Raw genomic sequence first — 27,506 nt, 5'->3', positions numbered from 1 at the left:
TGAGGATCCATGTCAGTTTTTCAGGAGTCTGACAGATGACACAGCACTATGCAAACAGGTTACTGCATCATTTCCATGTTCTGCATGTCTTTTAAAATGCTCAAAAATGCTTTGTTGTGTAAAATTTACTGTATGTTTTAAACAAAATAATTCAGAGCTATGCTAAACACGTTACAGCAGTTATGTGATAAACATCACTACAGTCAAGGGGTGGGAATGGAACGTTTTAAATTCCTAGAAATCCAGCAAGAACTAATCTTTGTTCTGAAGAACCATCTCAAGTACAATGGTTTTGACATTATTTAATAGATTCATATTACTGAAGCCTGAAGCAGTCCTGGCAGCGGGTGAAGGTACATGTAGTAGTGTCACATAGTGTGTTGTCCTATTGAACTGTTCAAGAAAAAAGTGTAGATGCGTGAGGCATCGTGGCTTTTGCTGTCAGTACTGTTCTGTCGGGGATCCTTACTGTCAAGGTGGCAAATTCCACAGTGAACTGAACTGCTTCAAATGGAGACTGTTTTGTTATTTAAATTACATTATCTGAGGTACAGAGAACCTTCCAGGAGAGGTTTGCTTTGACTCTTTTGCATCAGTTGCAAATTTCTGTGATTTCCAGGTGCAATTCTACTTTGTTATTTTAGCTTATGTTCCTTTGGCGCTAAATGAATTGTGGGGAGGGGAGGGATTTCCTTTACCATTTTTACATCTTTAAGCTGGAATTCTTAATGAGCTAAGACATAGCAGCAACATCTCAAGCATTCTGCATGGGAAATTGCATTTTCATATGCCTTTATTTGTTTATTGCTTTAGCAGAAATGTCTCAGACCAAAATGTCAGCCATTAGGCTTTTTTGGCCTTGGAAGACTTCATTTAAGGGGCTGTTGTACTTTGCCCTGAAGCTGCAGACAGGGAAGCAGCCCTTGCCATGACCCATGGACACAGACAGCTAGGCAGAGGTGACAGCAAGGATAAGGGCCCTGGGTGGAATAAAGCCGTGAGGAGACAGAGTAGGATGGGACCAGGCATCAGTGTAAATGTGAAGAGAGAGTGAATGGGACAGGTTGGCACAAGAGCCCAGAGTCAGTGAGAAGGTTGAGTGATGTAGGTATGGAGGGACACATAAGCTGAGTGGGACATGGAGGAGCATGGGGTAGGCTAGACAGACTGGAAACAAGGTGTCTACATTGACATCAAAATACGCAGCTTGCTAAGTGCTGGTCACAACACAACCTCAGAGCAAGGGGACCTTTAGAGAGTGTTCCCTGTGAGCAATGGGAAATATAGCTTCTGTAAAAGCAAACTTTGTTTTTAATGAGGGGCAGTGGTGTGTTTCATCAATGAGATTGCCCTGGAAAAGTGAATCAGAAATACGAAGATACTTCATATTGCCTTGTTTGATAGTACAGTAGAGGCAGGATGGGAAATGGAGTCCTTTCCTGCTCCACCACAGCTAAAAGTAAACAAAACCATGGAATTTGCTTCTGTAGTGGGCTGACGCTGGCTGGATGCCAGGTGCCTACCAATTCACTCTGTCACTCCCCTTCTGAGCAGGACAGGGGAGAGAAAATATAATGAAGGGTTCATGGGTTGAGATAAGAACTGGGAGAGATCCCTCATCAAATACCATCACAGGCAAAACAGGCTGTAATTAGAGATATGAATTGAATTTATTACACTAACAAAATCAGAGCAGGATAATGAGAAGTAAAATGAACCCTTAAAAAACCTTCCCCCCAACCCACTCCTCCCTCCTTCCCAGCTCTACCTCCTACTCCAGCGGTGCAAGGAGACAGGGAATGGGGTTATGGTCAGTTCATTACCCGTGGTTTCTCCCGCTGCTCAGGGAGAGGACTTATTCCCCTGCACCACTGTGGGGGCCCTCCTACAGGAGACAGTTCTCCACAAACTTCCAGCGTGAGTCCATCTCATGAGCAATGGTTCCCTGCAAACTGCTACAATATGAGTCCATCCCATGGGCAGCAGTCCTCCCAAAACTGCTGCAGCATGGGTCACTCTTCCATGGGGTGCAGTCCTCCAAGGACAGGCTGGTCCAGCGTGGGTTCCTCTCTCCGTGGGCCTCCCATGGGTTCACAGCCTCCTCTCAGGCCTCTACCTGCTCTGGTATGGGTCTCCTCCATAGGCTGCAGGTCGATCTCTGCATCCCCATGGATCCCCATGGGCTACAGAGAACAGCCTGCTTCACCATGGTCTATACCACAGGCTGCAGGGGAATCCCAGCTCTGATGCCTGGAGTACCTCCTGCCCCTCCTTTTCCACTGACCTTGGTGTTTGCAGTTGTTCCTCTCACATACTCTCACCCCACTCTTTTCTGGCAATTACAACTGCACAATAACTTTTTTTTTCTTTCTTCTTAAATGTGTTATCACAGAAGCATTACCACCATTTCTAACTGGCCCAGCCTTGGCCAGTGGCAAGTCTGTCTTTGGAGCTGCCAGGGCTTGTCTCTGCCAGACATGGTGGAAGCTTCTAGCAGCTTCTTGCAGAAGCCACCTCTGCAGCGCCACTGCTGCCAAAACCAGGCCATTCAAATCCAATATAGCTTCATTTTTATTTTCAAAGCTGACTTATCTTCTGTCTCCTGTATTATAAATACAGCTGCGGTCTCAGCTGTATTATTATGTAAACATTTTGAAAAGTGGCCACATAAAAAAAAGGAAAGAGAAAATACATGGTCATTATGCTACCTTTCAGAGCAATACTTCTGTGTTTTTGCTGTTGGTGGGTATTTTCTGTTTGTAAATAGTCTTCTACTGGAGGAGAAGGGTTGAAACATAGTTTGTTCTCTCAAAGATTATTTTGGTTTTTTTCAAGTTTTAGATAAAACCATTTTCCTCCCACACAGTCTCTCTTGTCAGACAGCTGCCAAGATTAATCCCACTCAGGAAAGAAGCTTTAGTATACAAAGAAGAGCTGAGTCCCATTACTGATGTCTCTATGCGAGTGGATCTGTGTTGCTATTGGGAGAATAAATATGTATGTGTGGAGGGAGGAAAGGTTAAATGAAAATCTTCCACTGAGAGTGAGTTTGGCACTTAGATGAAGACTTCTTTGGAAAGAAACATCCCAGGTGATGGCAGTTGTTACATTTCTGAAAGGGATTAGGAAGGGGGACTTGACCGTGCTGATCCAGGAGTCTGAGGTGGGTAGATGCAGAGCTTCTTCTAGGAATAGTTAACCAGATGCCTATGGTTAACAGTATTCCCAAACTGCTTGTCTCATGGGACAAGGAGAAAAAGGGGGCTGTACATGCAGAGGATCTAAGCTTTAATTGAATAAATCAAAATCTTTCATCTCGTTCGTCACCTGAGATCCTTTATATGCTCCCTTAATGTGAGTGGCTTGTTTGTGATTGGACCCTTGCAACCTGTGAAGGCAGAATTGCCCTCTGCCGCCCCTGGGCAGGGGTTGTCAAGTGCTGCCAGGGGTTAATATTTCATCCACTGTTCATCTTTAACAGGGAAAAAGAGGGATGGATGGCAGTTTAGGAAGAAGCACAGCAGCCCTTAGCAATGGCAGTGCAAGATAAATCAATCTTCAGGGCCTTTTCCAGCAGCATTAATGACATGTTTGAGCTGGGCTAATGGTGGAGCCTTTTGCCTTTCTCTCTTAGCTGCCAGCACAGATCTTCCCCGTTGCAAAAATTAAAATCTTCCTGATAAGATCAGGAAAATCCCATTTTCCTCAGTTCTCCCTAGTTCTCCAGCCAGTGGGGAGTGCAGTGATCTGGGGATGCAAGGGGTAGGAGCCATTGGAGCTTCCCTTTGTTCAGACCTTTGTAATTGCTGTGGAGGTGTAACTTGTTTCTCCAGCCTTCTGTTACTGGAACCAAATAATATTCTGTCCCTAGAGCAAAGCAATAAGAGCAATTTACAGTTGTTTTTGGCATCTTTCCTCCTGCTCCATGCCCCACATCTTGATTTCTCAGACTCCTGACCAGTGTTGGTGACTTTGATTTCCTGGGAAGTTTCTGATAGGAGCTTGGAAGATATCCCAAGATGCTTCCTCCATTTGAGAAGAAAGCTGGTTTCCTCCTGAAAGCAAAGGGGTAGCTGGAGAAGATTGCTTTCAGGTAGCTGGAGAAGAAAGGGTCATCACTTGACCAGTGCATTGTGGTAATCCTACTGTTGACACTGTGGGTAGAGGGATTAGTTTTTGTGCAGTTCACCACAGCAGTGATCCCAGATTCATATAAAATTTTCAGCCTCTGTGGAGCTAAACATTATATAGGTGAATGTAATGCCCAAGACTTGCCATCCCCTCTCAAATCTTAGAGAGAAGATTCAGGTTCATCATCCAGTTCTCTGCTGTGCAGGGAGGTGTGTGTGTGTTATGACAGAGAGATGGGAGAATGGTAGGACAAAAAGCCCTTCCTGTTTTTGTATCTTCTATGCTGCAGATGGTAGAGGTTGACAGACTTCCCAGTAAAGTCTATTTAGCATTTTGCTGTAATATCTGTTGTCATGGGGCTGGTATGCTGGTAGGATTATGTTCAGGAGAAGTTTGGAGCTGCCATAATTTTATGAGACTACAGGGCAGCATTACACCTGCGTCGGTGTTATCTTTTTGATATGAAATGGAACATTAAGTAGTAAAAGCTGTGTTTAAGTATCTGTAATAAATATTGAAAAGCCAAGGAAAACTCATGAGAGGAAATGTCTTCTTTCCAAAGCTGAAGAAAACCCCCAACCACCCTCAAACCTACACACTATTCATTGAAGCTGCACTGCAAACAAGTACTGAAGAAATTTTTGTCTTGGTCATCTTGACGAAATGAAACATGTTGTACAGAAAACAGGCAGTGACCTCCATGAATGGATCCCTGGATTACAATTTCTTGTGTAAGCTGTCTTATGCTTTATCCAGTGTGTTTCAGGAAGGGTTTCCAAGAGTCTGTACCAGTTCACAGAAGGAGGCCTCTTCTGGTGCTGCTACCTTTTTCAAGTTACCCTCTTGAATGGTATTTATTCTGCTTTTCCATACAGCTCAGGGCTGGTTTTGGTGTTTCTAATTCATAATGAAGCCAGCTGCCAAGTATTGTAAGAAAAAAGGACAATTTTCTTGAGGGAGCTTTAGTCACCTGTATGTCATCTGGTAATTGATTTTGTGTGTGTCTTGTTGCTGAGAAAATTTAATGCTTAAATGGGCATTTTTCTTTTATGACAGACCCTTTGCAGATGTTGGTGAGCGGTTATTGAAATATACAGATTTATGAATGTTATTATCTGAGAACACAAGAAAAAAGAAGCAGCAGAAATTGCTGTTTAAAAGTGTTTAAAAAAAAAAAGTCAGACACAGTTAGAGTCAGTTTCTGGGAATTCAACCTGCCCTTCAGACATGGAAAGAGAAAGGGTCATACAGGCAGTAGGGCAGAGATAAGTAATTGCAGGAAATATGCTGCATATGTCGTATGAACTGTGTCATTCAAAACAAGAAATCATCAAGGCTGCAAAGAGGAGATTTACGTGTCTGTTAAGTAAGGAAAAAGGTTTTCCTACTACTCTGCCCTTCTTGCACTGCTTATATAAGTAAGGGAGTACTCCTCTGCCTCTGGAATGCAGGGGATAAACTAGTCTTTAGGTCTTGAAATTGTTCCTGTGATAATGTCAAAAGAAATGTATCAGAAATTCAGTGAGGTAGGTCTAGAATGAAATTTTTAAGTTTATTTCTATTCTTTCTTGATGTCAGAAAATCAGCTGTTACAACAGTTGATGGGGTTTCTTGTATGTACAGTTAAATGACCATTTAATATATCTGACATTGGCAGTAAATAAAAGGTGGTGCAACTGATGGTGTACAGTTAAATCAATAACAACATAAGACTGGAATATTTTTTGGTGTAGTTTTTTGGGTATCTAAGAATGCTGTACCAGAGCTTGCGTCACAGGGCTGTAACTTTAAAAACCCCAATCCCTTTCTTCTAAGCTAGAAGAATCAATGTAATGGCTTATGCTACTATATCACATAATAAATGTATTATGTAGTGCATCCACTCATGTCATTTAACATACTTTACTGTTTAAAATTTGATGAGTGTTTTATTTTGTGAACAGCATTTTGCTCTGTTGGTTTATTGCAGTCTTTTCTAAAACACTGTTGCTACAGGCATTTTGTGTTTCCAGATCTTTAGTGTGTATGCAATATCTTAAGTATAACAGTAAGGGGTTTTTTGCCACCAACTCAACAGCCCAGAAACCAATATGGAGTTTTAAATACATCTGTGAAATCATTGTTTGTATGTATGATGTGCTCCGTGAATACAAAAAGGGATTTTACAAAAGTCACTGAAAGTTGATAGCAGTATTTGGAGATACAATGGAAATAAATGAAAGGTTTAGATTTAAATTATTGCTGAGTAGTTTGCTGCAGTAGTTATTTGATGCTACATTGGAACATGGCTTTTTCAGCCTCTAACAGCTGAAAATAGCCAATAGTAATTAAAATGCTAATATGTATGTCATGGGTTGGTGAAGTTGAATATATGCTTCTTGGCCTTGGGAACTTTCATACTGAGGGAGAGAACAGTCCTGTGTAGGAAAAAACACCTTGGAAAGACTAAGAAATATTAAACATCTCTATGGTACATATTTTCCCTAATTATTTGTATAGTATCAATTCCATACCATTATAAGTGGACTCTGGCAAATATTACAATTTTGCTTATAAGGACTGGTATCTGAATGGCCACATTGCTGTGAAAATAGAGCTTTGCATTTTATATTGCAAGCTATCTGCTCTCTGAGTGCTGAAAAGAAGTACACTCTTAATATGGGTACAGATTGAATATGTCATCAATGTAAATAGTCTGTCTTCATGCTCTTTATCTTACTTCATTCTGAGCATTATACTTTCATACAGAGGAATACATGGTAAGGGATCCATGAGCTTTGCAGAGCTTTGCAGACATGAAGTTTTCACAAGACTCCAAGACAAGAAGAACCACAATTGCCAGATCTAATTATTATTATGCTCCTGGTTTCACAGCAGTGTCACTGAGCTGATTACTGCCAGGCTCTAGGTTATGTAACACTGCAGTGTTATGGTCAGCATTAATACCTGGTTGCCAGCTCTTCACACTCCTATTCCTTTTCTTTGGAGGAGGTACAGATACATTGGATCTGTACCACATCAAGAACCTGAAAAATAAAAGAAGCCACTGGGGTGAGAAGATGCCCTGTGTTTTGTCTTGGAGTCTGAGGCTGAGGTATTAATTACATTTGTTCCCATCTAACTTGGCTTTGCCATCCAGCAAATACGATAAACTTAGTGCTGAGCCCATCATCTGCGTTTGGCTGCTGTTCTCCCTGGCGCTCAGCCAGCCTTGCCCTGCAGAGCTTCTGGATCACTTTTGTCCTCCCCATGGCTCCACCAAAGGCAGGGCTATTATGTCCGGAGGCATTTTGTCCCAGCAAAACCAGGAGTTTGAGGAGCTGTTGACTGTAGCACTCTGTGCTTGGGAAAAACCATGGTCTAGTCAGTGACTGCACAGTGACGTAAAAATATGAGATACCTTGTATAAACCTTATAAGTACCATTTTAGCTGCTTTTTTTTTCCAACTCAAAACAAGCTGAACTTGTGTTGTAAAACCTTCACTCATCTCCTGGACCTGCTCCCTTGGGCCAACAAGTATTACTGGCAGAATTTGAACAAAAATGCTGGATATCTTTGGCCAGGATTTACTAATATAATTGTGCAGTGCTTGCTCTATTTTCACTTCTCAATTGTGATGCTTTCCTGGGAAAACATTCATTGAGTATGTTTTACTTTTGGAACATGAGCTTTTCTTGGAATAATTCACTTGATTGTTATTGGACTGTTTATTTTCTGAAAAGAGGAAGGGTCATATCCATCTTAAACTTACTTCCCTGTTTCCAGCTCTAACTGTGTATATAGCTCATAAATCTCAAGGGTCCTTACCCAAGTTGTGCAGGGCGTGTTATAAGGAAAACTTATGAAAATTTTTCCACTGGACAATCAACTAACTATAATTACTATTTTCCCAAAGAAAACATATCTTTAAGACTTTGACTCATATTGTTCGTAGTGAGTCACAAAGAAGTAGAATCTACATTTTCATATTTGAAATACTTCATCAGGAAAAAATTATTTTATTTAGCAAAAAATAAGTCTCATTTTGTTTCAGAGTTTCTGGTTGGAACCTTCTAGATTTCGTTTCATGGTCATTTTTGACTGTTTTCTTCAGTTTCATTATTCTTTCCAAATGAACATTCTAATCCCAGACTTCTGTAGGTCTGACTCCAGTTTCCAGAATGTGAAAAGTATGTTTCATGCATGTTTCAAGGAAAAATAGCTAGTGGGAGACAACTTCTAGAAGAAGCATGTGATCAGCCAGGACTTCAGCCTTCTCCTGGGTAACTCGCTGCTCACTTCGCTTGTCTTCTTAATTGGATCTAGATGGCTAAAAACAAACTTACAGGCAGCAGTGCCACTGTGAGGGACTAGAGCTTCTCACAAACAAATCCAGGGGAGCTCAGCTCACTCTGCCTTTTCTAAAAACATCTGTAGAGTCTGAGATTTCATTCAGTCAGAGCAGACTTAACAGCTTCTTGAACCCATTCTTAGGAGATGATGCAAGCTGGGTGATGCAGTCCCTCAAAGGAGAAAGCACTTTACTCATAGTCTATAGTTCACTGCAAACTGAAAAAGCTCACCACTTAACTTGAGAAGATGAGATATCACTAGTATTTTTTTTTTTTAGATCCTGGAAGCTAGTTCATGAAAAACATGGAAAAGGGGATATAAATGATTGGGTTTGGGTAGTTATCCCTAAGGATGAAAGCTTTGTATGGAGTGAGCAACTTGCCATAGGGAGAAAATGTTTTTTTTGTTTCATTTCAGAATTGCCATATGCTGTCTCAGTGGAATTCGGATTTTAATGATGAAGTGTTTTCACTTTCATGTGCCAGCAAGGTTTGGAAGAAAGTTTAACTGTATGAAAGAAATGCAAATTCCAGATTGAAATGGAAAGGTATGGAAAAGAACATTGCTTTTAGGAGTCTGAATTGATCTAACGTCTACTGGTGTCCTGCCATTCACTGTGGAATACTGAACATTTTTGCATAGAGAGAGGATGTATTTCTGTAAGGACAGCTGTTTACATGTAAATGTTGTTTGTCAGAAAAACCAACTCTTTTTCAAGGTTTTCTTATTAGCACTGCACTTGAGAAGTGTGTGCAAGGTGAATTACCTATTTGACTTGCAAACAATGAATAATACAGTGTGAGCCAGAAGGTCAGATGAATCTTCCCAAATGCTTTCTGTCTGCCTACAAAATAGACAAAAGTGAGAAAAGGACTGCTTTGGTGATTTAATACTTGCAGGTCTCCCACTGAAATGATCTGTCTGTCTGAAATAATTTGTGGTCTTTTATAGTATTTAATGAAACAATATTTAAGTACAGGTTTCAAAGCACATTTCAAATATGGATTATGTGTATTTCACAAATGCTGGAAATAAATGTGGGAGGAAGAGGACCTTAAATTTTCCAAAAGGTCATACAGCAGAGCAGAGCAAAAGCAGGAGTAGCTCTGAGATGCCCAATCTACTGTCTGGAAGAAAAAAACCCAAAACAAATAAACCCTCCAAAAAACCACAAAAAAACCCCCCAAAAAACAACAACAAAAAAAAGAAGTTGGATTGCAGCCATTTGTGGTCTTTACAACACCTGGGCAATAAGAAAACTGAGATGAGAACAGTAGAGGAAAAATGAAACCCAAGAGATTAGGGCAGATCCTCTGAAGCCTAAAAGACTAAGGACAGTAACCTTAAACTGTAATTAGTTGTCTAGTGTTTCCACATGCATGATCTGGAGGCGCGGGAGAAATCACTGCGCTAGAGGCTATCTAAGCAAAAAATAACAGCACAACTGTATGGAGTCATTTGTCCCTAGGTATAATTCAGTACTAGTTGTCCTGCCTCTGTTTTCTGTCCTTGCTTCCCCATGGCTCATTCCAGCTATTCCCATGTATTTCCTTATCAAGGGTAAAAGCAGCAGCAGATGGAGAAAACCTCTCTAGTGTTAATAGAGATTTGAAGGAGCACACTTCATGCTCAAGAGACTTTAACCTAAGTAGCTTTTTTAAATTTACTATTTTCATTCTTTGCTGTCCAGTGAATGACTCACTTTTTGTATAAGCTATGCACACGTTATTTGACTGAATGTGTTTTAGTTCATATATCTAAAATATACAGGGGCACAGAAGGTAAAATCCAACAGCCCCTTGCCTTTGTATTTTCAGGTGAAAAGCAGCAGAAATTCGGGGAACTGTGTGTCTTTTTGCTGCCTTAGACCTGCTTTAGACTATACTACTGACCTCAAACTTGTGATGACTGGCTGGGGAAGGTATGGTTTGTCAGACAGATGAATCAGTGATTTCTTAGCAGTAAGAGTTATGTGGGTGTTGCAGGTTTTTATTATAATATTTGCTTATGGAAATTTGAGGTCTCCTGGATCTCAGCAGGTAGGAAGCTGTTATTTAGCTCCTTGCTGTCCTCCTGCCCCAACTACCAGGAGCATCATCAGGACCAGGAATCTTCTTAGGTCTGATCCCACACTGCAGCACTACCTCCAGGCCCAGGTTCTGTTGTCTTTGAGTGCATTACACTCTGATGGAGATGGAAAATGAAATGATAAATAGTTTTTGTCCCCTTTGTGATTTGAAACCTCTTTTCATATGTTTTGCTTGATTAAAACAGCAGCTGCCTGCCCAGCCTGACTAGAGGAGCTAATGATTTTGATGAAAGACATGATGAATAATTTGCTTGATATTTATATGCATTTTTTTGTCAAGTCCTGAGTTAAACTGAGAGGAAACATATGAGGGGGGAATAGGAGAGAACTTTTTTCAGTTCTGCCTTTATGTTTTTTCTTGTGAAGGTTGACAACAGGTAAGGTGGGGTTTTTTTTCCAGCCCTATTTTCTATAAGGACCTCAGATAAGTTTTTCTGAGCAATAAAGTAGCTTTCAAGGACTGTGTTTTCATGAGATCTCAAGGAAAAAACCAAACAAAATAACCATCTGCTTTCTTCATCCCTGACCAAGCCATGACCTCGGCTACACACTCGTGTAAGGTATGAGCTTATGCTTTCATCCTCTGTAAATGCTGCGTGCTTTGGGAATTAATATAAAGGGAAGAAAAAATTGCTCTGGACAGTTTTCATCACCTTTTGGGACCTGTGAAGTTTGAGTTCAACCAGAGGGAAGCTTTGAACAGTGTTTTTCCTTAGAGGGATGGTGTTAAAAACAAGAGACAGATGTTTCTCCAGTTTGCAGCAGTGAAAATCTGAAGTAATCTCACTGAAATGAATGGAGTGTATTTACCCTTGGGCCAGAAGAGGTGGAACCTGGGTCTTTGCACTTCTGGAGAACTGAATCTTTGCCAAGAAGCTAATACCAAATGTACACTGTTGTTCCACTGTAGAGGCTCACCAGTTCTTTTTTTGCAGTGGTGTTCCTGAGTTTAAGTATTCCTGCCTCCTCCATCCTGACTGTTCCTCTGACACCATTCTCACTTTTTTTTTTTTTTTATTGGAGGGGCAGCTGGTGTTGGGATAGGGAATATGACTGCATTTTAAGAAGTACTTTCTAAGCTAGAGCATTACTCGGATCTCATTTGCAATTCAGTCCATGGTGAATGGGGTGAGATGAAACAAGAGAGAATAACAATAATAACTGGCTTGACCTTCCCTGAAAGGAAAGTGAAGAATGATGAGGGGCCCTACCCAGAAGACATGAAGGAAATTTTCAGTCCTTTTCATGAACCCCAGAACTTTTCTGGTTTTTTTGTTCACGTTTCCCTGTTTTGCAGAACACTACTATTACACTCAGTCTCATAAAATGATATTTTGAGCCAAGACCTTGGCAGTTTCATCCCTTATATAATTCTGCTGTATCATTGGCATCACTTTGTTGTTCGTCATTTTTCTTTGGTGATGGTCATTTGTAGGTACAGCTCACCTTGCCCTTAAGGGAAAGGCCCAGAACAAAGGACGTTATCTCTGATGTCATTGCATTGGTGACGACTTGCCATGTCTATGATTCTGTCATTTAGCAATGGATATTTTATGCTTCTTCAGGCCCAAGACACGTGGGACTTTATATCCTGGTGCCAGTCCAGGCATCTTTTCAAATTGTCAGGAAGTGAATCCTTCTGCTGTAATAGTTTATCTTCCCAAATCTCCCTTTTGTTGCTCTGGGAAGATACTGCTTTAGTGCTTGCCATAACACAAATTAATTCTGGCTTTTTGGAAATATGAAGAGCCGCTAAATGGGCATGCAGCAGGCACTGTTAGTATTAATCAGAGATTTATCACTTCTCATACGGAAGAAATACAATTTCACGAGGGAAGCTTTTCTGTTAATTTTTTATGCTGTGGACACCATAACATGAATTTGGTTTCAAAGTCTGGACACAAAGAGCAATTTCCACAGAATTTACATGATCATTTTTGGTTGTCTGCAGTAGGAATCCTGAGCAAATTATTTTCTTCCATGATTTGCTAAACATTTGTCTCATTGGAAATAAACTAGGAAGAGAAAGAAGTATATTATGAAGACAGCAGTTTACAGGAGTCTGTGGAAATCTTTGGTGATAGACTAAACTCTAAATATGCTTTTGCTTTTCTCAGTCTTTTGGGGTATGGGCTCCTTTCAATGACTGTGAATAGAGAAGTCCCTATTAATATTAATACAAGTTATGTATATGCACTGGGAGAAAAATATACCCCAAAGTCTAATTATTTTATGCTAATAACTGAACTGAAAAGATACTTCCTCATTCCTGGCCAAAAAAAGCAACAGTGGTTCAAAGAATTTTCAGCAGGATGATCATTTTATCACTTCATTTAAACCAGCCTCTGCTCTGACCCAGTGGGAACTAGGAAAAATTCTGGTACCAAAATCCCTGCTAGTGCACATGAAACTGCAATTAATAATGAGTTTTGTATTCTTAAGGAACCATTTTCCATTGCTCTAGGCAGTGGATAAATAGAGGGACTTGTGACAACTCCAAACCACTTGGATGACCTGGTCCTTGAAATCAAGGCAGAAACCCCTTTGCCTTTAAGATTTTTGAAAATAATTTTAATTGTGCAGATGTGCTTTAGAGAGAGGCTTGGCCAGCAGTCTGTGGGACAGGCTGCTGGAAAACCTGGGCAAGGATGTAAAAAGCCTCTCTGCTAAAGTGGGTCTTGAGAAAACCCATAAAGAATATTCAGACCACACTTTTGTGCGTTAGTATCAAAGAATGATCTGGGTTGGAACGGACCTTAAAGACCATCTAGTTCCAATCCCCTTGCCCCGGGCAGGGACACCTTCCAGTAGACCAAGTTGCTCAAAGATACATCCAACCTGGCTTTGAATACTTCCAGGGATAGTGCCTTTTACTGCCCTGTCTTTGTGTTGTCACTGAGGAGAGTTTTCTCCGGGATAAACTGAGCATATTAATACTTGTCTCAGTTTCACAGGTTTTTCCTTCTCTGTGGGCTCTGTTGTGCTTGGGCCAGCTCTGTGTGTCTCTCCCTGCAATATTGACCTCACCACTGCATTGTGTTAGCTCTCCTGCCTACAGTTTCATGTTGGATGTGATCCCTTTGCCAAATCACTCATCATCTGGTGCATCTCTGGTCAAGGAAAGAACTGTTAGGCTTTTCTGGGGGATATGGGTTCAATATGCTGCTCAAGCTGAGCACTGGACACTTCAGGAGTTCAGGTGCAGAGTGGTGCTGTTCTGCCACTTGATGGCCGCCAGAATCTGGGACAAGGTGGGAAAAGTGCACTGATGTGGCTATCCCTGCCTTGGTGCTGGGCACCAGCAAGCTCTGCAACTGCATTCTGCAGGCTCCAAGGCTGGAACTGAAAGAGAACATTTGACAATTAAAAGACAGGATTCTGATGTATATGTCTTGACAAGGGTCAAGCACAATCCTTTGAAAGTATCAAAACAAAAACTAGTTTGGATAAAGGCCAGAACAGTACGACTCTGGCTGTTTCTTTCCTTTTTATAGGCCAGTCTCTTACTTCCCAGTTTTTCCTACGTTTCCTCTTATTACAGAAATTGTTCTCTAGAAATGATTCTGTGTGGCAGATGGCTTGTCCCTGGCAGCTATATTCTACTAACCCAGTGCTGTACTACAGTGATACATAAACCTCTGCTGATTTTATTAATGTGGTTTGTGATGGGGATCCATAAACCTCTGAACCTAGGAACTGAAAAAGTGGAATTGCAACCTGTGAAGCTCAATCAATATAAATCATCAGTAGCTTCCTACTGGGCTGGGAAAGGCATGCATGGGAGCAAGCTCCCATGTCTTTTCTGTCCCAGGTATTATGGTGATAGAATAAAGTAGCTGTGAACAACTGCTCTGCTTTTAGTTGCATGAGCGGATATGTGAATGTCAGCAGCAGCATAATTGCAGTTTTCCCTCTGTCAAAAGACTGGCTTCTGTTTTGTGTCTGGCTTCTAGTTATGAAATTTCCTCAGAGAAGACATTGTGCAGCCTGTGTAATATCCACCAGACAGCACTTTAGGAAGATCAGTGGTTTGCAATTCTTTATCTCATTTCCACTGCGACAAGCAACAGAGCTCTGAAGGTGTTGCAAATGGACAAGAAAGGCTCACTATATCACTACCACTCATGTAACATTGAAATTTAAGTATTACAGGTTTGAAATACTAGAATAAGCTTAGACTTTGTAGAGGGATTCCTTGTGGAATATAGGATACCCCAGGAGGGCTTGGGCATCCCAGGGCTGTTGCAGAAGTACCCCTGACAGGGCCTCAGGATGAAAACAGGCTTACAAGGCACCTGCTAGCTGGCAGCCTTGAACAGCCTTGGGAAAAGGTATACACTGGTCAGCTCCCCCGCTGCTTAGAGGCTTTCTCATGGGAAAGGGGCGTGAACTTTGGAAAAAGTATAACTTGGTGTAATGGGATAATAAAGGGGAGCACGATGCTCAAATCGTATCGGTGTTCGTATCGTGACTCTGGCTGGATTCCCCTGCTCCCGGGACCCCCCCCTGCTACAAGACTTCTTTGGCAATTGTTGCTGTATCACTCCAGGCAGGCAGCTTTGTAAAAATAGCCTTTGTTCTTTATTAAAGCTAAATGGATCTTCTGCAGATGTCATTACCACCTGGTTGGAAGTTGTTGACAGCAGTGGGCCGTAATCCCTGCTAGCAACCTATCAGCATGGTGCAGTGGGGACCCGAGTCAGAGCAGGGACCACAGGAGCTCCTGGAGGAGTATGTGGCTGGCTGTGGTGTCCTCTTCTGCCTGTGCAGAGGTGCTCCCTTTCATAGTAGCGAAAACACCTCTTCTCCTCAGCTTCAAACTACATCATTTCCTCACAGAGCAGGAAAAGCAGTGAAAGGAAAAATTGTATTGAGGAATGACAGTGCAGAAGAGGTTGCAAAAGAGAATAATTACATTCTGCAGGGCACTCCCAAGGGTTGCAGTCAGGAAAAAGTGATCAAAAGGCACTTGGTGCACTTTCTGAAACCACTTTTGAGAAAGCCTGGATTCTGCATGGTGGAGCCAACCTTTACTTCACTGTCACCTCCTGACTCCAGGTTTGAGGACCCACAGCTAGTTTTAAAGAATTCTTTTGATTCAGACTTTCTTAATTTAGGTCAGATTGATTTTCAGCTTAGTTCATGCACTGCATGTAGGACAGCAGCACTGACACTAGTCTGCCTCCCTTCCTTCCCAGAGCTGTGATACCATTTTTGTTCTGGGAAACTGCTCTTCAGCTGAGATTCTGGCAACAATTTTGAGTGAAAGTATTTCACTACCTCTGGATCTAGTGGGGCCCAACTGCTCAGAAGGAGCAGAGAAAGCTGAAGTAAACTTTTACTCTAAGCTCCATGGCATGAGGGAAGTCTCCAACAGCTCCTGCCATGATTACCATGACTGAGTGCTGTCAGTTGGTTTGGGGCTCAGCTATATAAAAATGTCTGGGTTTAGAAATGGAGTACAGGTGAAGAGCAAAATAAATTACATAAAAGACAGAGCAGTAGGTGTCTCTTCCATGAGTGGGTCGTTATGGCGGATTTCCTGTAACATGGAAACAGGGTAATCCGTGCCAGTAATTCTGTGAGAGAAAATGCATATTTTAATTTTCCAAGCAGTTGTTTCAAGTTGAGTGAAGACCTATTTAGATAAAATTTGAGTGGGAAAGAGGCTGTGGAGAGTGAAGTGGAAGTATGGTGAGTTATAGTAAAGGTCAGAAGCTGGCTTTTAAGTGCAGAATCACTTTGGAGACGAGGGGGTGTATTTTCAGCATATGCTGCAGACTTAGTTTAAGACCTCATCCTGCTTACTCGGTTTCCCTAAACTTTACCTCCACAGGTGTATATGAAAGCACTTCTAATCTGTCCATATGGAGTACAGCGAAACTTATTGTCTGTAAAGCAAATTTGCATCTTTAAAAGGGAAATACATGAAGTTAGAGGTGAAGCTGCTACAAGCGGTGCTTTATGACTCCAAATGTGTTTGGGCATTAGCACAAGTATTCACACATTTACAAGAAGTCTCTTCTGTGTTAGAGTGGTCAAGGCTACATTTCAACAAAAATAATAACTTTACCTTTTAGTTGAGTCTTCCCATACAAACCAAATTCAGCAGATTTTTCTGCAGGTGGTATTTTCTCACAGTCCCCACATATCTGGAGACATGTTTTGTGAAATAAATTAACTTTAAATCAACAGTTAGAGAAATCTTTAGCCTGTGAGCACTCCTGTTCTCTTGGGATGTATCAGATATTTATCGCTTGTCTGGAAGCAGCAACTGTACTAATGGAATCACTACAAAGGAGGTTATATAAAGATGGATTGTGTAGTACATATCTCCTTAAAGGACCAGTGAGTTGTGGAGTAGGATGGAAGTCCGGTGCTGGATGACTGCCCAGGGGTATAAGAAATGGTCCAAAATTACAAGTGATGACAGAGAGAATAATTAAATTAGAAGATTCACCATCATGTGCACATCTCTCTTCTTTGTATTGCACAGACACAGCCAAAAGTTTTGCAATCTTAAAGATGATCTGGGCCTGATTCCCACTTAAATTAAAACCCTTTTTATACCAGAGAGGGTGCAAATATAACTTAGATCTACTCTGGTTATCACCTCAAAGATTGATGGTGGCCTTTGTAATAAGTAGAAATCACTCCACAAAAAGACTTTTACTATTGAGGAAGAAGAAGAAGAAGGCAGGTTTGTTTTTTTTCCAAGCATAATGTTTTAAGAAAGTCGAATAATAAGTAATAAGTAGAAATCACTCCACAAAAAGACTTTTACTATTGAGGAAGAAGAAGAAGGCAGGTTTGGTTTTTTTCCAAGCATAATGTTTTAAGAAAGTCATATCTGCAGTACTTGGCAAAGGAATAAAAGATAAAGTTTGTGCAAGTCACAGTTTTCCTAATTTTGCAGCTAGGGAGGATCTGCAGTCGATAATGACCTATATACACAAGGCCCAGTTTTCTTTCCTGCCACAGGGCATGTGGTTTATACCCATGAGGGGTGATTATTCTGATTGATTTGGAAAGGCTGATCATTTATTTGACCCATGTAACTGGTGAGACAGCAAAGTGCAAAATTTACCCACAAGTTTACCCACAGTTTACCCACTGATAAAGTGTCCCTGTGGTTTGCAGTCTCTGCAGATCTACTGGAAAGACTAATGTATGTGGTTATAGCCCATCTCCAGGGAACTTCTTTCTCACAGAGATCTTTGATTTTGTAACTGAAGTGACTGTCTTGCCATCTTGCAAGACATTGAAGAAAATATAATTTGCTTTGTCTTTTTTGGTATTATGTAGAGAATAAGAAGCAGTTTTTCATTCCTTTGGAAACCTCTTAAGATTTCAGAAATGCTCTTGGCTCTCGTGCTGGCTCATCTAAGCAGTGGAAAAAAAATTGGAATCTGAGAATAGCCTGCCCTGTGATAGTGTAGATCCTGATATGGCCCTCCTGCCAAACTGAAGAGAAAGTAGAGGTGTGAACCAGTTTGCTCATTCTTGAGACAGTGCACAGAATATCAAGATATGCAAGGCTTTTTCCTCTGTCTCAGTGTTTCCCCTTAATAAATTCTATCCTGGGGCAAAAAAATCTTGTCAAAGAGGGCACGATCCCAAGAAAATCTCTGTTTTACCAAATTGGCATTTTCCACTGTAGACCATCCATACTCAGCATTGATTTTACATTGCAGCCTGGCCAGCTCACTTGCATTTCAAAGTAGAAGCTAGAGGAGCTATTGATTGCTTAGCTGAGTAGGTTGAATATGATCTGCAGTCTCCTCTTACACATTGATTCCTTGTCTCTTTGCTTTCTGCTTCCTGAATGTCACTGAACTGTGAGAGGCCTGCTAAATGGACAAAAATATTGATTTCCTTTCCCCTTCTTTTATTTTCGAAAGCTCCTTATTTACCAAGAACTGAACTAATATCAGGAAAACAAAAGGTCACAAAAAAAAGGCAGAAGGACGGTAGTTTTTGTGTATTTTTTAAAAAACGTGAACTTGGTTGAAACTGAAGTCCTTTAGGCTGTGTTTCCATCAAGAAAGGTTATTTGCCTGTGTGAAACCTTTGAACTCAGGCTGTTCAGCTTCATACTTTACTGTTGTCTGATTGATGATGAACTGGGGTGGTTTCCTAAATGGCTGTACCTCTGGTGTTATGATTTTCTGTGATTTTTGCAGAGAAGTTAATGAGCAGTCCCAGCTATGCCAGATTTTCATGTGGAATGCAATCAGTAAGTCTTTTGTAAGAGTTTATTGTACAGTGTTTCGTCCCTGTTTTGTTCACCCACAAGTGTGACACTTTTGCAATACCAAGTTCAGAGAAATAGAGCAAAAGTTCAAGGAACACAAGCAGGAGTCAAGTAAAAATGAAAAGACGTGTCAAGAGGGGTCACTGGGGACAGCATGAGTGTCCAGAGACTTTAGTATCTGCTTATGATCTGTGTAAGCTTAAAAGTGTTTGGGCAGGCAAATGGGGCTGGTTTGCCCCAAAACTAGAACTGATCCAGAACATCCAAGTGTAATAATAAAAAAACCCCGCAGGTCCTTGATATCCAGTGACATTGTTTCAACTAGTAACAAAACAAAAAAGTAAAAGGAAGGTAGAGGGATGGCTAAAAACAATGGAAAAGAGATCTATTTTACAGGGAACATTACTTTTCCTAGAAATCAAAGCAATTCTCATGCAGTCTGTGCTTGTCATTATGAAAATAGCCATTTAAAAATACATAAACCAAGAGTGATACAAGTATTTTATGGAAAGAGATGCATTTTTCCTTTAATGAAATCTTTGAAATTGCAAAAAAAAAATTAAATTCTTTATCTGTCCTTTGCTTAGAAGTGGTGGGGAAAGTTGTGTTGATAAACTTCCAAGTTTCTAAGGATTTGTGCTCTAATAGCTGCTACGTCTTTGCTATAGGGCGAGTCCCTGTACAAAACACTCCACAGGGGTTAATGGATACAGCTAGAAGAGATACTTGGAGAAGTTGTTATGAATAATCCTCCAGAAACACCTACATTTAGCAACAGGGACTTGTTGCTAGGTATGGAGAGATCCATGAGAGCCTTTGAAAGTCATTAGTTTGCTTGAGAGGACCAGCTCTCATTTTATTAGTAAGTATTGGATGCCAGTGACACTCACAAGCCCTCTGATATCCCTGCTTGTGCTTTCTGGGCCACATAACAGACTCAGAAAGTTTGAAATTGAGCAGATGGACCCAACTCTGTCACAACAAAAGGCATCAATTTTCTGCATTGCTCCATGTAATGGGTTAACCCTGGCCAGATGCCAGGCACCCACCAAATCCACTCTCTCACTCCCCAGCGGGACAAGGGAGAGAAAATATAATGAAGGGTTCATGGGCTGAGGTAAGAACCGGGAGAGATCCCTCATCAAATACCATCACAGGCAAAACAGGCTGTAATTAGAGATATGAATTGAATTTATTACGCTAACAAAATCAGAGCAGGATAATGAGAAGTAAAATGAACCCTTAAAAAACCTTCCCCCCAACCCACTCCTCCCTCCTTCCCAGCTCTACCTCCTACTCCAGTGGCACAAGGAGACAGGGAATGGGGTTATGGTCAGTTCATTATGTTGGAGAATGGTTAGAGGATGAGGGACATGGATCATTGATAAAACCAGATCAATAAAAGAACTGTACAAGCAAAGCCTGCACAAGAAAATGCCTCCATGAGAAAATGCCTGTGTGAGAAACAGGCCTGAGAACCAAAAGGGAGTTTTAAGGAGGTACAGTCCTGTGCTGATAAGATGTACTGACCATGAGAAGGGAGGAAGATCTTTGATCTCTCAAGTCAAAACATAAATAATAGAAGCTTGCCAAATGTAGTCTTTTATCTAACCCAATTATGTAGAAGTAAGAATGCGCTTTTGTAAGTTTAAACTAATTAAAGAACTGATAAGCATGTACTTTCACACTATATAAGTGCCTCTGTGTTGCTAATAAACAAAGCTTGCTTTATCAATCACATTGATTGTCTGCGTGTTTTCCCCTGCCGAAGTCAGCATCATTACCCGTGGTTTCTCCCGCTGCTCAGGGAGAGGACTTATTCCCCTGCACCACTGTGGGGGCCCTCCTACAGGAGACAGTTCTCCACAAACTTCCAGCGTGAGTCCATCTCATGAGCAATGGTTCCCTGCAAACTGCTACAATAGGATTCCATCCCATGGGCAGCAGTCCTCCCAAAACTGCTGCAGCATGGGTCACTCTTCCATGGGGTGCAGTCCTCCAAGGACAGGCTGGTCCAGCGTGGGTTCCTCTCTCCGTGGGCCTCCCATGGGTTCACAGCCTCCTCTCAGGCCTCTACCTGCTCTGGTATGGGTCTCCTCCATAGGCTGCAGGTGGATCTCTGCATCCCCATGGATCCCCATGGGCTACAGAGAACAGCCTGCTTCACCATGGTCTATACCACAGGCTGCAGGGGAATCCCAGCTCTGATGCCTGGAGTACCTCCTGCCCCTCCTTTTCCACTGACCTTGGTGTTTGCAGTTGTTCCTCTCACATACTCTCACCCCACTCTTTTCTGGCAATTACAACTGCACAATAACTTTTTTTTTCTTTCTTCTTAAATGTGTTATCACAGAAGCATTACCACCATTTCTAACTGGCCCAGCCTTGGCCAGTGGCAAGTCTGTCTTTGGAGCTGCCAGGGCTTGTCTCTGCCAGACATGGTGGAAGCTTCTAGCAGTTTCTTGCAGAAGCCACCCCTGCAGCGCCACTGCTGCCAAAACCAGGCCATTCAAACCCAATAGGACTGGCTGAGTGGCATTTAGCAGCCTCACCACCCCTGGTTATCGGTTCATTTATAGAAATGAGCTGTCCCCATTGCCATTTAAAAGTGATTCAGTTTTGCTTGGTTCATCTGATTTGCTGCAGTTCAAGTAGATCTGTACTTTCTTTTTGCTAGTGAGGGGCTTCAATGTTACTCCTTTTATTTTGTGGTGGAGAGTCACAGAAAACTTGGTTACTTTGTGGCCTTTAACAAAAATGTAGAGTGTGAGATGGGTGCTCCTCTCTGACATTGTATTTCTCTAATATATATGTCTCTCATGATATGCAGATGGAGTGGACAGTAAAATTAAATGCCTTTGTGTTTACTTAGAAATCAGAGGTAAAAGATACACTCAGTAACTCTGTATTGGCTTTAGCAACAGAGGGATGTCATTTATGGATAATACCCCTAAAAGCTCCTGTATGTACATGTTGTCCCATTCTCATTATTTTCTAAAGGGTTGGGTGTGGGTTGGCTCAGTTGAACTTTTCTGTCTCTCTCTTTTGTTGCCCCCATGTTTCTTTGGATATCAGAAATTAATGCTGCCAAGAGTCAGGACATAGTTTTCCACTATCTGAAGTTGGTTTATTTGGTGATGCCTTTGTGCATCTGGACACACTGTTCCAAACCACCTTCAAGGGATGTTGATCTTCAGTAAAGTTTATAGGGCCTAAGTCCAACCACCAGCCTTACTTTAAAAATACAGGTTATCAGTTTCCACTTCTTACTTCACCTTCAGGAACAGACCTGTATTGACCCTGAGGCTTTAGAGAAAAAAGAACCATTACTTCCTCTGATTGATCAGCTCACTGCTATGTGTTTGTTTGTGGTTTTAAAAAAAAATCCCCCAACATGCCTATTTGATGTCATCAGTTGGGACTGCCTTCTTCCTCTGGAATTTGATTCAAATTCTCCTGGTTTGAAGTTCTTGATATTTGTGGTTCAAGTTGTGGGTACTGTTTCACTTTTGTACACCCACTGGTATAATTTAGTAAATCTGTCATTTATGTGCCATATAACAGAGTAATTTAACTGCAGGATCTCATCAGTGCAATTAACCCTATTCCTTTAAAATGAGGAACTGATTGTCTTGGCATTCATAGGAGCAGAGAGCACAGTAGAGTGCTGCAGTTTCTGGCCCTTCCAGAGCAGTACTGCAGTCAATTGATTATTTTGTTAACTGGTTTTGCATCGGTATCCTGCTGGTTTATTATCATATAAGGAACTTTATGTACCATGCATAAGTACAAGTATAGTAAAAAGCGATACTTGAAAACTGTTTTTCTTGTAAAGATCTTAGCATCCATGGGCTCCCTTTGATACATGACCTTCATTCTGCTTGCAACAAGCTAGTAACTTTTTCATGGTTTAGTCCTATGCTAATATAGCAGGTGCTCAGAACCTGATCTGTACTTAATCTTGTATCCTAATGAAAAAGGAAGAAATTAATTAAAAATGAAATAAACAAAAGGCTGTTATTGTAAATAAATAAACCTAAGTTTGAGATGGTAAAATTCATGCTATTTGGTAAGAAAATCTTGTTGCTTCATTGGGTTCTAATAAATATCATACTTTACAGGCTTGAATAATTTCGTGATTATTATCAAAAGCCTGAGTCCTATGAATGCTGGTTTTTCTGCTTCATTTAGAGAAACAAGGATTTAAAAGATGGTTGCATTTTGTGTGGGATTGAGGGCTGGGTTCCAGGTCTGAATGTCACACAAGCAGATGGGATTATGGATGTTACAAGATGAGAATGTTTTGCAATACTTTTCTACTGTTGGACATGCAGACATGTTCTCTATTGCATGTGTTTTTGAAACCGTGATGTGGTACTTAATGCCTTTTGCCTCGGTTTAAGACAAATTTAGGAGGAAACGTCCTGAAGTGAACAGGATGTTTTCTAAAGAAAAGGCTGGTTTCGGCACTCCCTCCCCCACCAATTACGAAAGGAATTTTCTTGTATGAAAGTGAAAAAAGCCTATTTATTTAACAAAGTGCCAGCAGGGCACAGGAAAAATATGAGTAATGTCAGATAATCTCCTCGATGCGGAGAAAGCTGGTGGATTTAGAGTTCCCTCTGTAGCTGGCTCGGCCTCTCCCGAGGTCGGGATGCGGCGTCCCTGCAGCCTGCATGCCAGTCCACAGGATCCGACGATCTGGTTCTCAGATCACAGCTAGGCCGAACAGTTCCAGGGGAGGAAGAAGTTCCGGAGGATTTTGGTATGCCGGTATGCAGTCCTGGGAAAAAAACCTCTTGCCTCAGCTAACAGGCCAGCTAAAAGCAGGAAGCTGCTGCCTCGGCTCTGCAGCGGTGAGAACGTGGGGGAGTGTGTGTGCAGTGTCCTTGAACACAAACCTTGCTGAGGAATTCGCCTGGCTTCCCCCTCCTTTCCTCGGACCCAGCTTACAGCTGCAGGATCCATTTCTCGGCATGAAGCAGACAATAGGGGAACACAGTATTGTCATAAAATCACTCCAAGACACCTCTGCATTACTGATGTCCAGGGGAGGCCTACTCTTCTTTCAGAAGAAAACCATGAAATAGAAGCAGAATCAGATGCAGTCCCTCTCCTGATCTAGACTAGATATGAAAGCAGGAATTTCCTTCTCAGAAGGAAAAGCATTTTTCTAATGTAGGTACCCAGTTGACAAGAAGACTAGGATTTTGCTGAATCATCTGTGTGCAGCCCTAAATGGGCAGTTTTCCACCCAGATCACTGGATTTGCATTATCATCTTCCAAGTTTGTTCTTTGGGGATCTTTTTTTCTGGAGTAGATGGATGTTACCTGTTCTTGGGTTCATTGCTTTCTAAACACATCTTTGTGAGGAGAAAGGCAAGTTCTTACCTTGAGCTGGTTAAGATCATGTTACAAGGCAACTGACTGAGGCAATTTGTAGCTCATGGAAAAAACTACCAAGACCTTTTCCAAAACTTTCAACTCTTTTTTTTTTTTTTTTTTTTTTTTTTTACAAAAATGCGTAATCTTTTCCGGATTCAATTGTGTGACTTACTGTCATTTGCGAAAATGAGGAAACCCCCTTTGTTTTTGTAGTGAAGAACAGGTCCCAGAATTTCTGAGAATGTTCTGTCTGTGGATGGTGACATCCTGTATGCCCTTTCTCCAAGTGAAACATTCAGAAAAAAGCCTGCAGAGTGCTTTCAGTTCAGCACAGATTATGCCTCTTTGAGGAGTGTATTTCCTTGTCTCAGGAAATTTTAATGTTTCACAAAAAATACATTATGTTGTATTGTGAAGATGGAACAAATCAGACAAACAAGATGATACTGAACAGGGAAGACAGCCTGTGCTATTTCTGCAAATTGCTCCCCCTCTTCCTCCCCATTGTCTTAAAGACAAGCCAGGGCTCCCCAGCATTGCTTTTTAATTAGTAAAAATCCTTTTGTACTAAATCCTGATTCAGTGCCTTAATGCAGCATGTCCTGCAGAGCCAGCAAGCTTACGTGGGAGCACAAATGCCTGAAATCTTTTTCTCTTGCATCCCTGTGAATGAGGCTTGTCTTCTGTTCCTAATTATGTTCTGTGGTGACATCTTGGGGTTTGCAGTGGTGAGCAGAGAGGCAGGGGTGACACTGGGGAGGGGGGAGGCAGAGTGACAGGTGATCACTCTGTCTCCATGGCATCACTGAGCTTTATCTTAGAACTGTCAAACACTGTGATTTCTTTACTGTGTACAGCGACCTGGTGCCACAAAGTACACCTTGTATGGGTCCTGCTTAGTCACTGTCCTCTTACGAGGTTATTTCATATTAGGTTTTTTCTTTACTTTCAATCCATTCCACTTCTAAAGAACCTGCACTAGTGTTGGGAACACACATATAAATGAAAGCACCAGTTCAGTATTCTACCATTTGGTGCCTTTAGTTAAGGATTTAAAATTCATACAAGTAGATTGTTAGAAACCTTTGACACTGTCTTTTCAGGCCATGCTGTGCCCCATCCTGCTCATTGTGAATTGGTATTAGGTTTTTGGGGTTATAATGAAACAATATAGCTGTGAGGAAAACAGCTTTTAGCCCCTATCAGTTAGGTCAGTTGAATCATTCTTGGAGGCGTCTTTCTGTCTCAGTTAATTAAAGCAGGAGCATAAAAGACAGTGCTTGGTGAGGTGTCTTAAGACAGAGATGAAACTGGGTTCTAAGATCTGATTGAACCTTTGGATGAATTTCTCCTCTGTTGATTTTGACTGACACTATATATATATAGGTTGCTATGACACAGCAGTGTAACTCATATGTATGCATTTTTAATCAAAAATGCCAAAGTCACACATGTAGAAGTGGTTCTCTGAGTTACTAGATTTATTTAATAACCATAGATTCTTTTCAAGAACATGCCTAAGTAAATGTTAGGGGTCTTACTGCTTTCTTGCTGCACCTAAACGTGTACTTAATTTATGGTTTTAAGCATTTCTCTTTGATCAGGAAGGCTAGATTTTTTATTTTCTTTTCCTTTTTTTTTTTTTACAATTAAATGTTGGTACTCTTCATGCTATCTTGTTTCCAGGTGTTAGGCTGAAGAGTACAAAATGAGTATGCCAAAGATGACAGCACTTTTGCAAGGTCTGTGAATATGTTAGTAAATGTTACAACTCCAGTTACAACCACTGAGTCTTCTCCTTTAGGAATGCTCTTTTACATAGGTACAAATAAGGTGATTATGGTCTGACATTTGAAGTTCCTGCCTCCAAAGATATTTGCATGTTTAACTTATATTCTGCAGTGCTTCCTTAAATGTTTTGTGGATTTCCAGTACGTAAAGAAAAGCATTTCTAAAAAACTGTGACGACTTGTGTTTCATAACCTGTATTTTCATATCCTACACTTCAGCCAGTGTGGTCAGATTAGTGGCTTTTTTGCTATACAGTTTTTTCTTGCCAGTATATTTATTTATCACTTATTTATTGGAAGGATAATGCATGAAAGTAGATCACTTTACAGGACATTTTTGAGAGCCTCAGAATTATGATGAAAGCTCACAACACCAGGTTTTTTTCTCCCAGAAAATTTCTTTGGTAGTGTCCCGTCCTGCTGTAAAAAGGGGAGTTGGGGGGGATTCTTTTTGATAGATTTCTCGGACGAAAATAAAGCGCAAATGCAGCATTATATCTGAGAACCGTTCATTGATAAAAAAGGGTAAGTGTTCCTACTGAAAGGGGATACAAAACAGAGCAGAGAGGGGAAAAAGAGATACAGAGAAAGAAACAGAAGACAGGGACAGCGTTACTGCAAGAACCCTGGGCACTATGTCGTTGTCAGCTCAGCAGATGGAGCATGCATGTCGCAAGCTGCGATGAGTCCGCATGGCTCCCATGGTGGGCTAGGCATGATTTCCAAGCAGCAGCAGGCTCCGTGTCCCTTCCGTCAGCGGAGAACAGGCTGCCGTGCCTACAGACTGTCAGGAAAATGAATCCACAAACACCAGAGGTTTGTGTCCAAAATGGAGACAGAGGAGTCCTGTTACTTTATTTGAATAAAGGGAGAGGCCATGGGGCATTTCCTCTGGGGTCTCTCAAATTTTTGGAGGGCGCAGCCTCCTATTTCTCTTAATTTCTTGACCGCATTTCCCTCTCTTTCCCCATTGGCTGAGGAACTTGAGAGGTACAGACTTCCCGAAACGCCTAATACCTAAGACTCCCTTCTAATGTATAACCCCGCCTTTATTTTAATTCTTATGGTTCTTCTCATTGTTTCTTTCATCTCTCAATATCCAATTTCACTTATCAGCAGACCTATAGTTTATTTGTAAAGACAAATCTCTTTCTTTCCATTCATCAATCAGTGGAATCCTTCCCATTGTTTCTTTTATCTCTCAGTACTAGTTTTATCTTCCAGCAGGCCCACAGCTTGTTTGTAAAGACAAGTCCCTCATTCATTTCAGGACGCACTCCTGGAGCAGCTCCGGGTTCTCAGGGTTGGGGCATGGTGGCTGCGGGCGGCGGCGGCTGCGGGCTGGCTACAGGCACCGTCTGCCCTGTCAGGGAAGCAGTGGAGTACTAGGTTGTCGCGGCGACAAGCTGCCTCGGGGGAAGTGGCGAAGCAGAGCGGGACAGGGTGCGGACAGAGAAGACAGCTAGGGAAGAAGCAGGACCGCAGAGAGAAAAAGGTGAGGGAGGGAGGGTGGCCAAGCTAAC

General features: G+C 41.5%; 1 protein-coding gene across 8 annotated transcripts in view; it reads left to right on the top strand.

The window, feature by feature from the left end:
• The window catches only part of PCSK2 (proprotein convertase subtilisin/kexin type 2), a 111,030-nt gene that overhangs the window by 23,992 nt on the left and 59,532 nt on the right, over nt 1–27,506 (top strand). For 3 of the 8 annotated variants that reach the window (XM_032103622.1, XM_032103623.1, XM_032103624.1), the window contains exon 3: nt 27,254–27,478. The exons of 4 other annotated variants lie outside the window; for them this stretch is intronic. In XM_032103622.1, coding sequence (XP_031959513.1) covers nt 27,254–27,478 — 225 coding nt within the window. Of the gene's footprint in view, nt 1–8,881; nt 9,012–27,253; nt 27,479–27,506 lie in introns of all 8 variants that reach the window. One more of the 8 variants, XM_032103629.1, reaches the window with a different exon arrangement.

Source organism: Corvus moneduloides, chromosome 3 (assembly GCF_009650955.1).
Source record: "Corvus moneduloides isolate bCorMon1 chromosome 3, bCorMon1.pri, whole genome shotgun sequence".
Classification (NCBI taxonomy): domain Eukaryota; kingdom Metazoa; phylum Chordata; class Aves; order Passeriformes; family Corvidae; genus Corvus; species Corvus moneduloides.
Note: the sequence above shows the minus strand (reverse complement) of the source record. Positions and strands in the feature narration are given on the sequence as shown.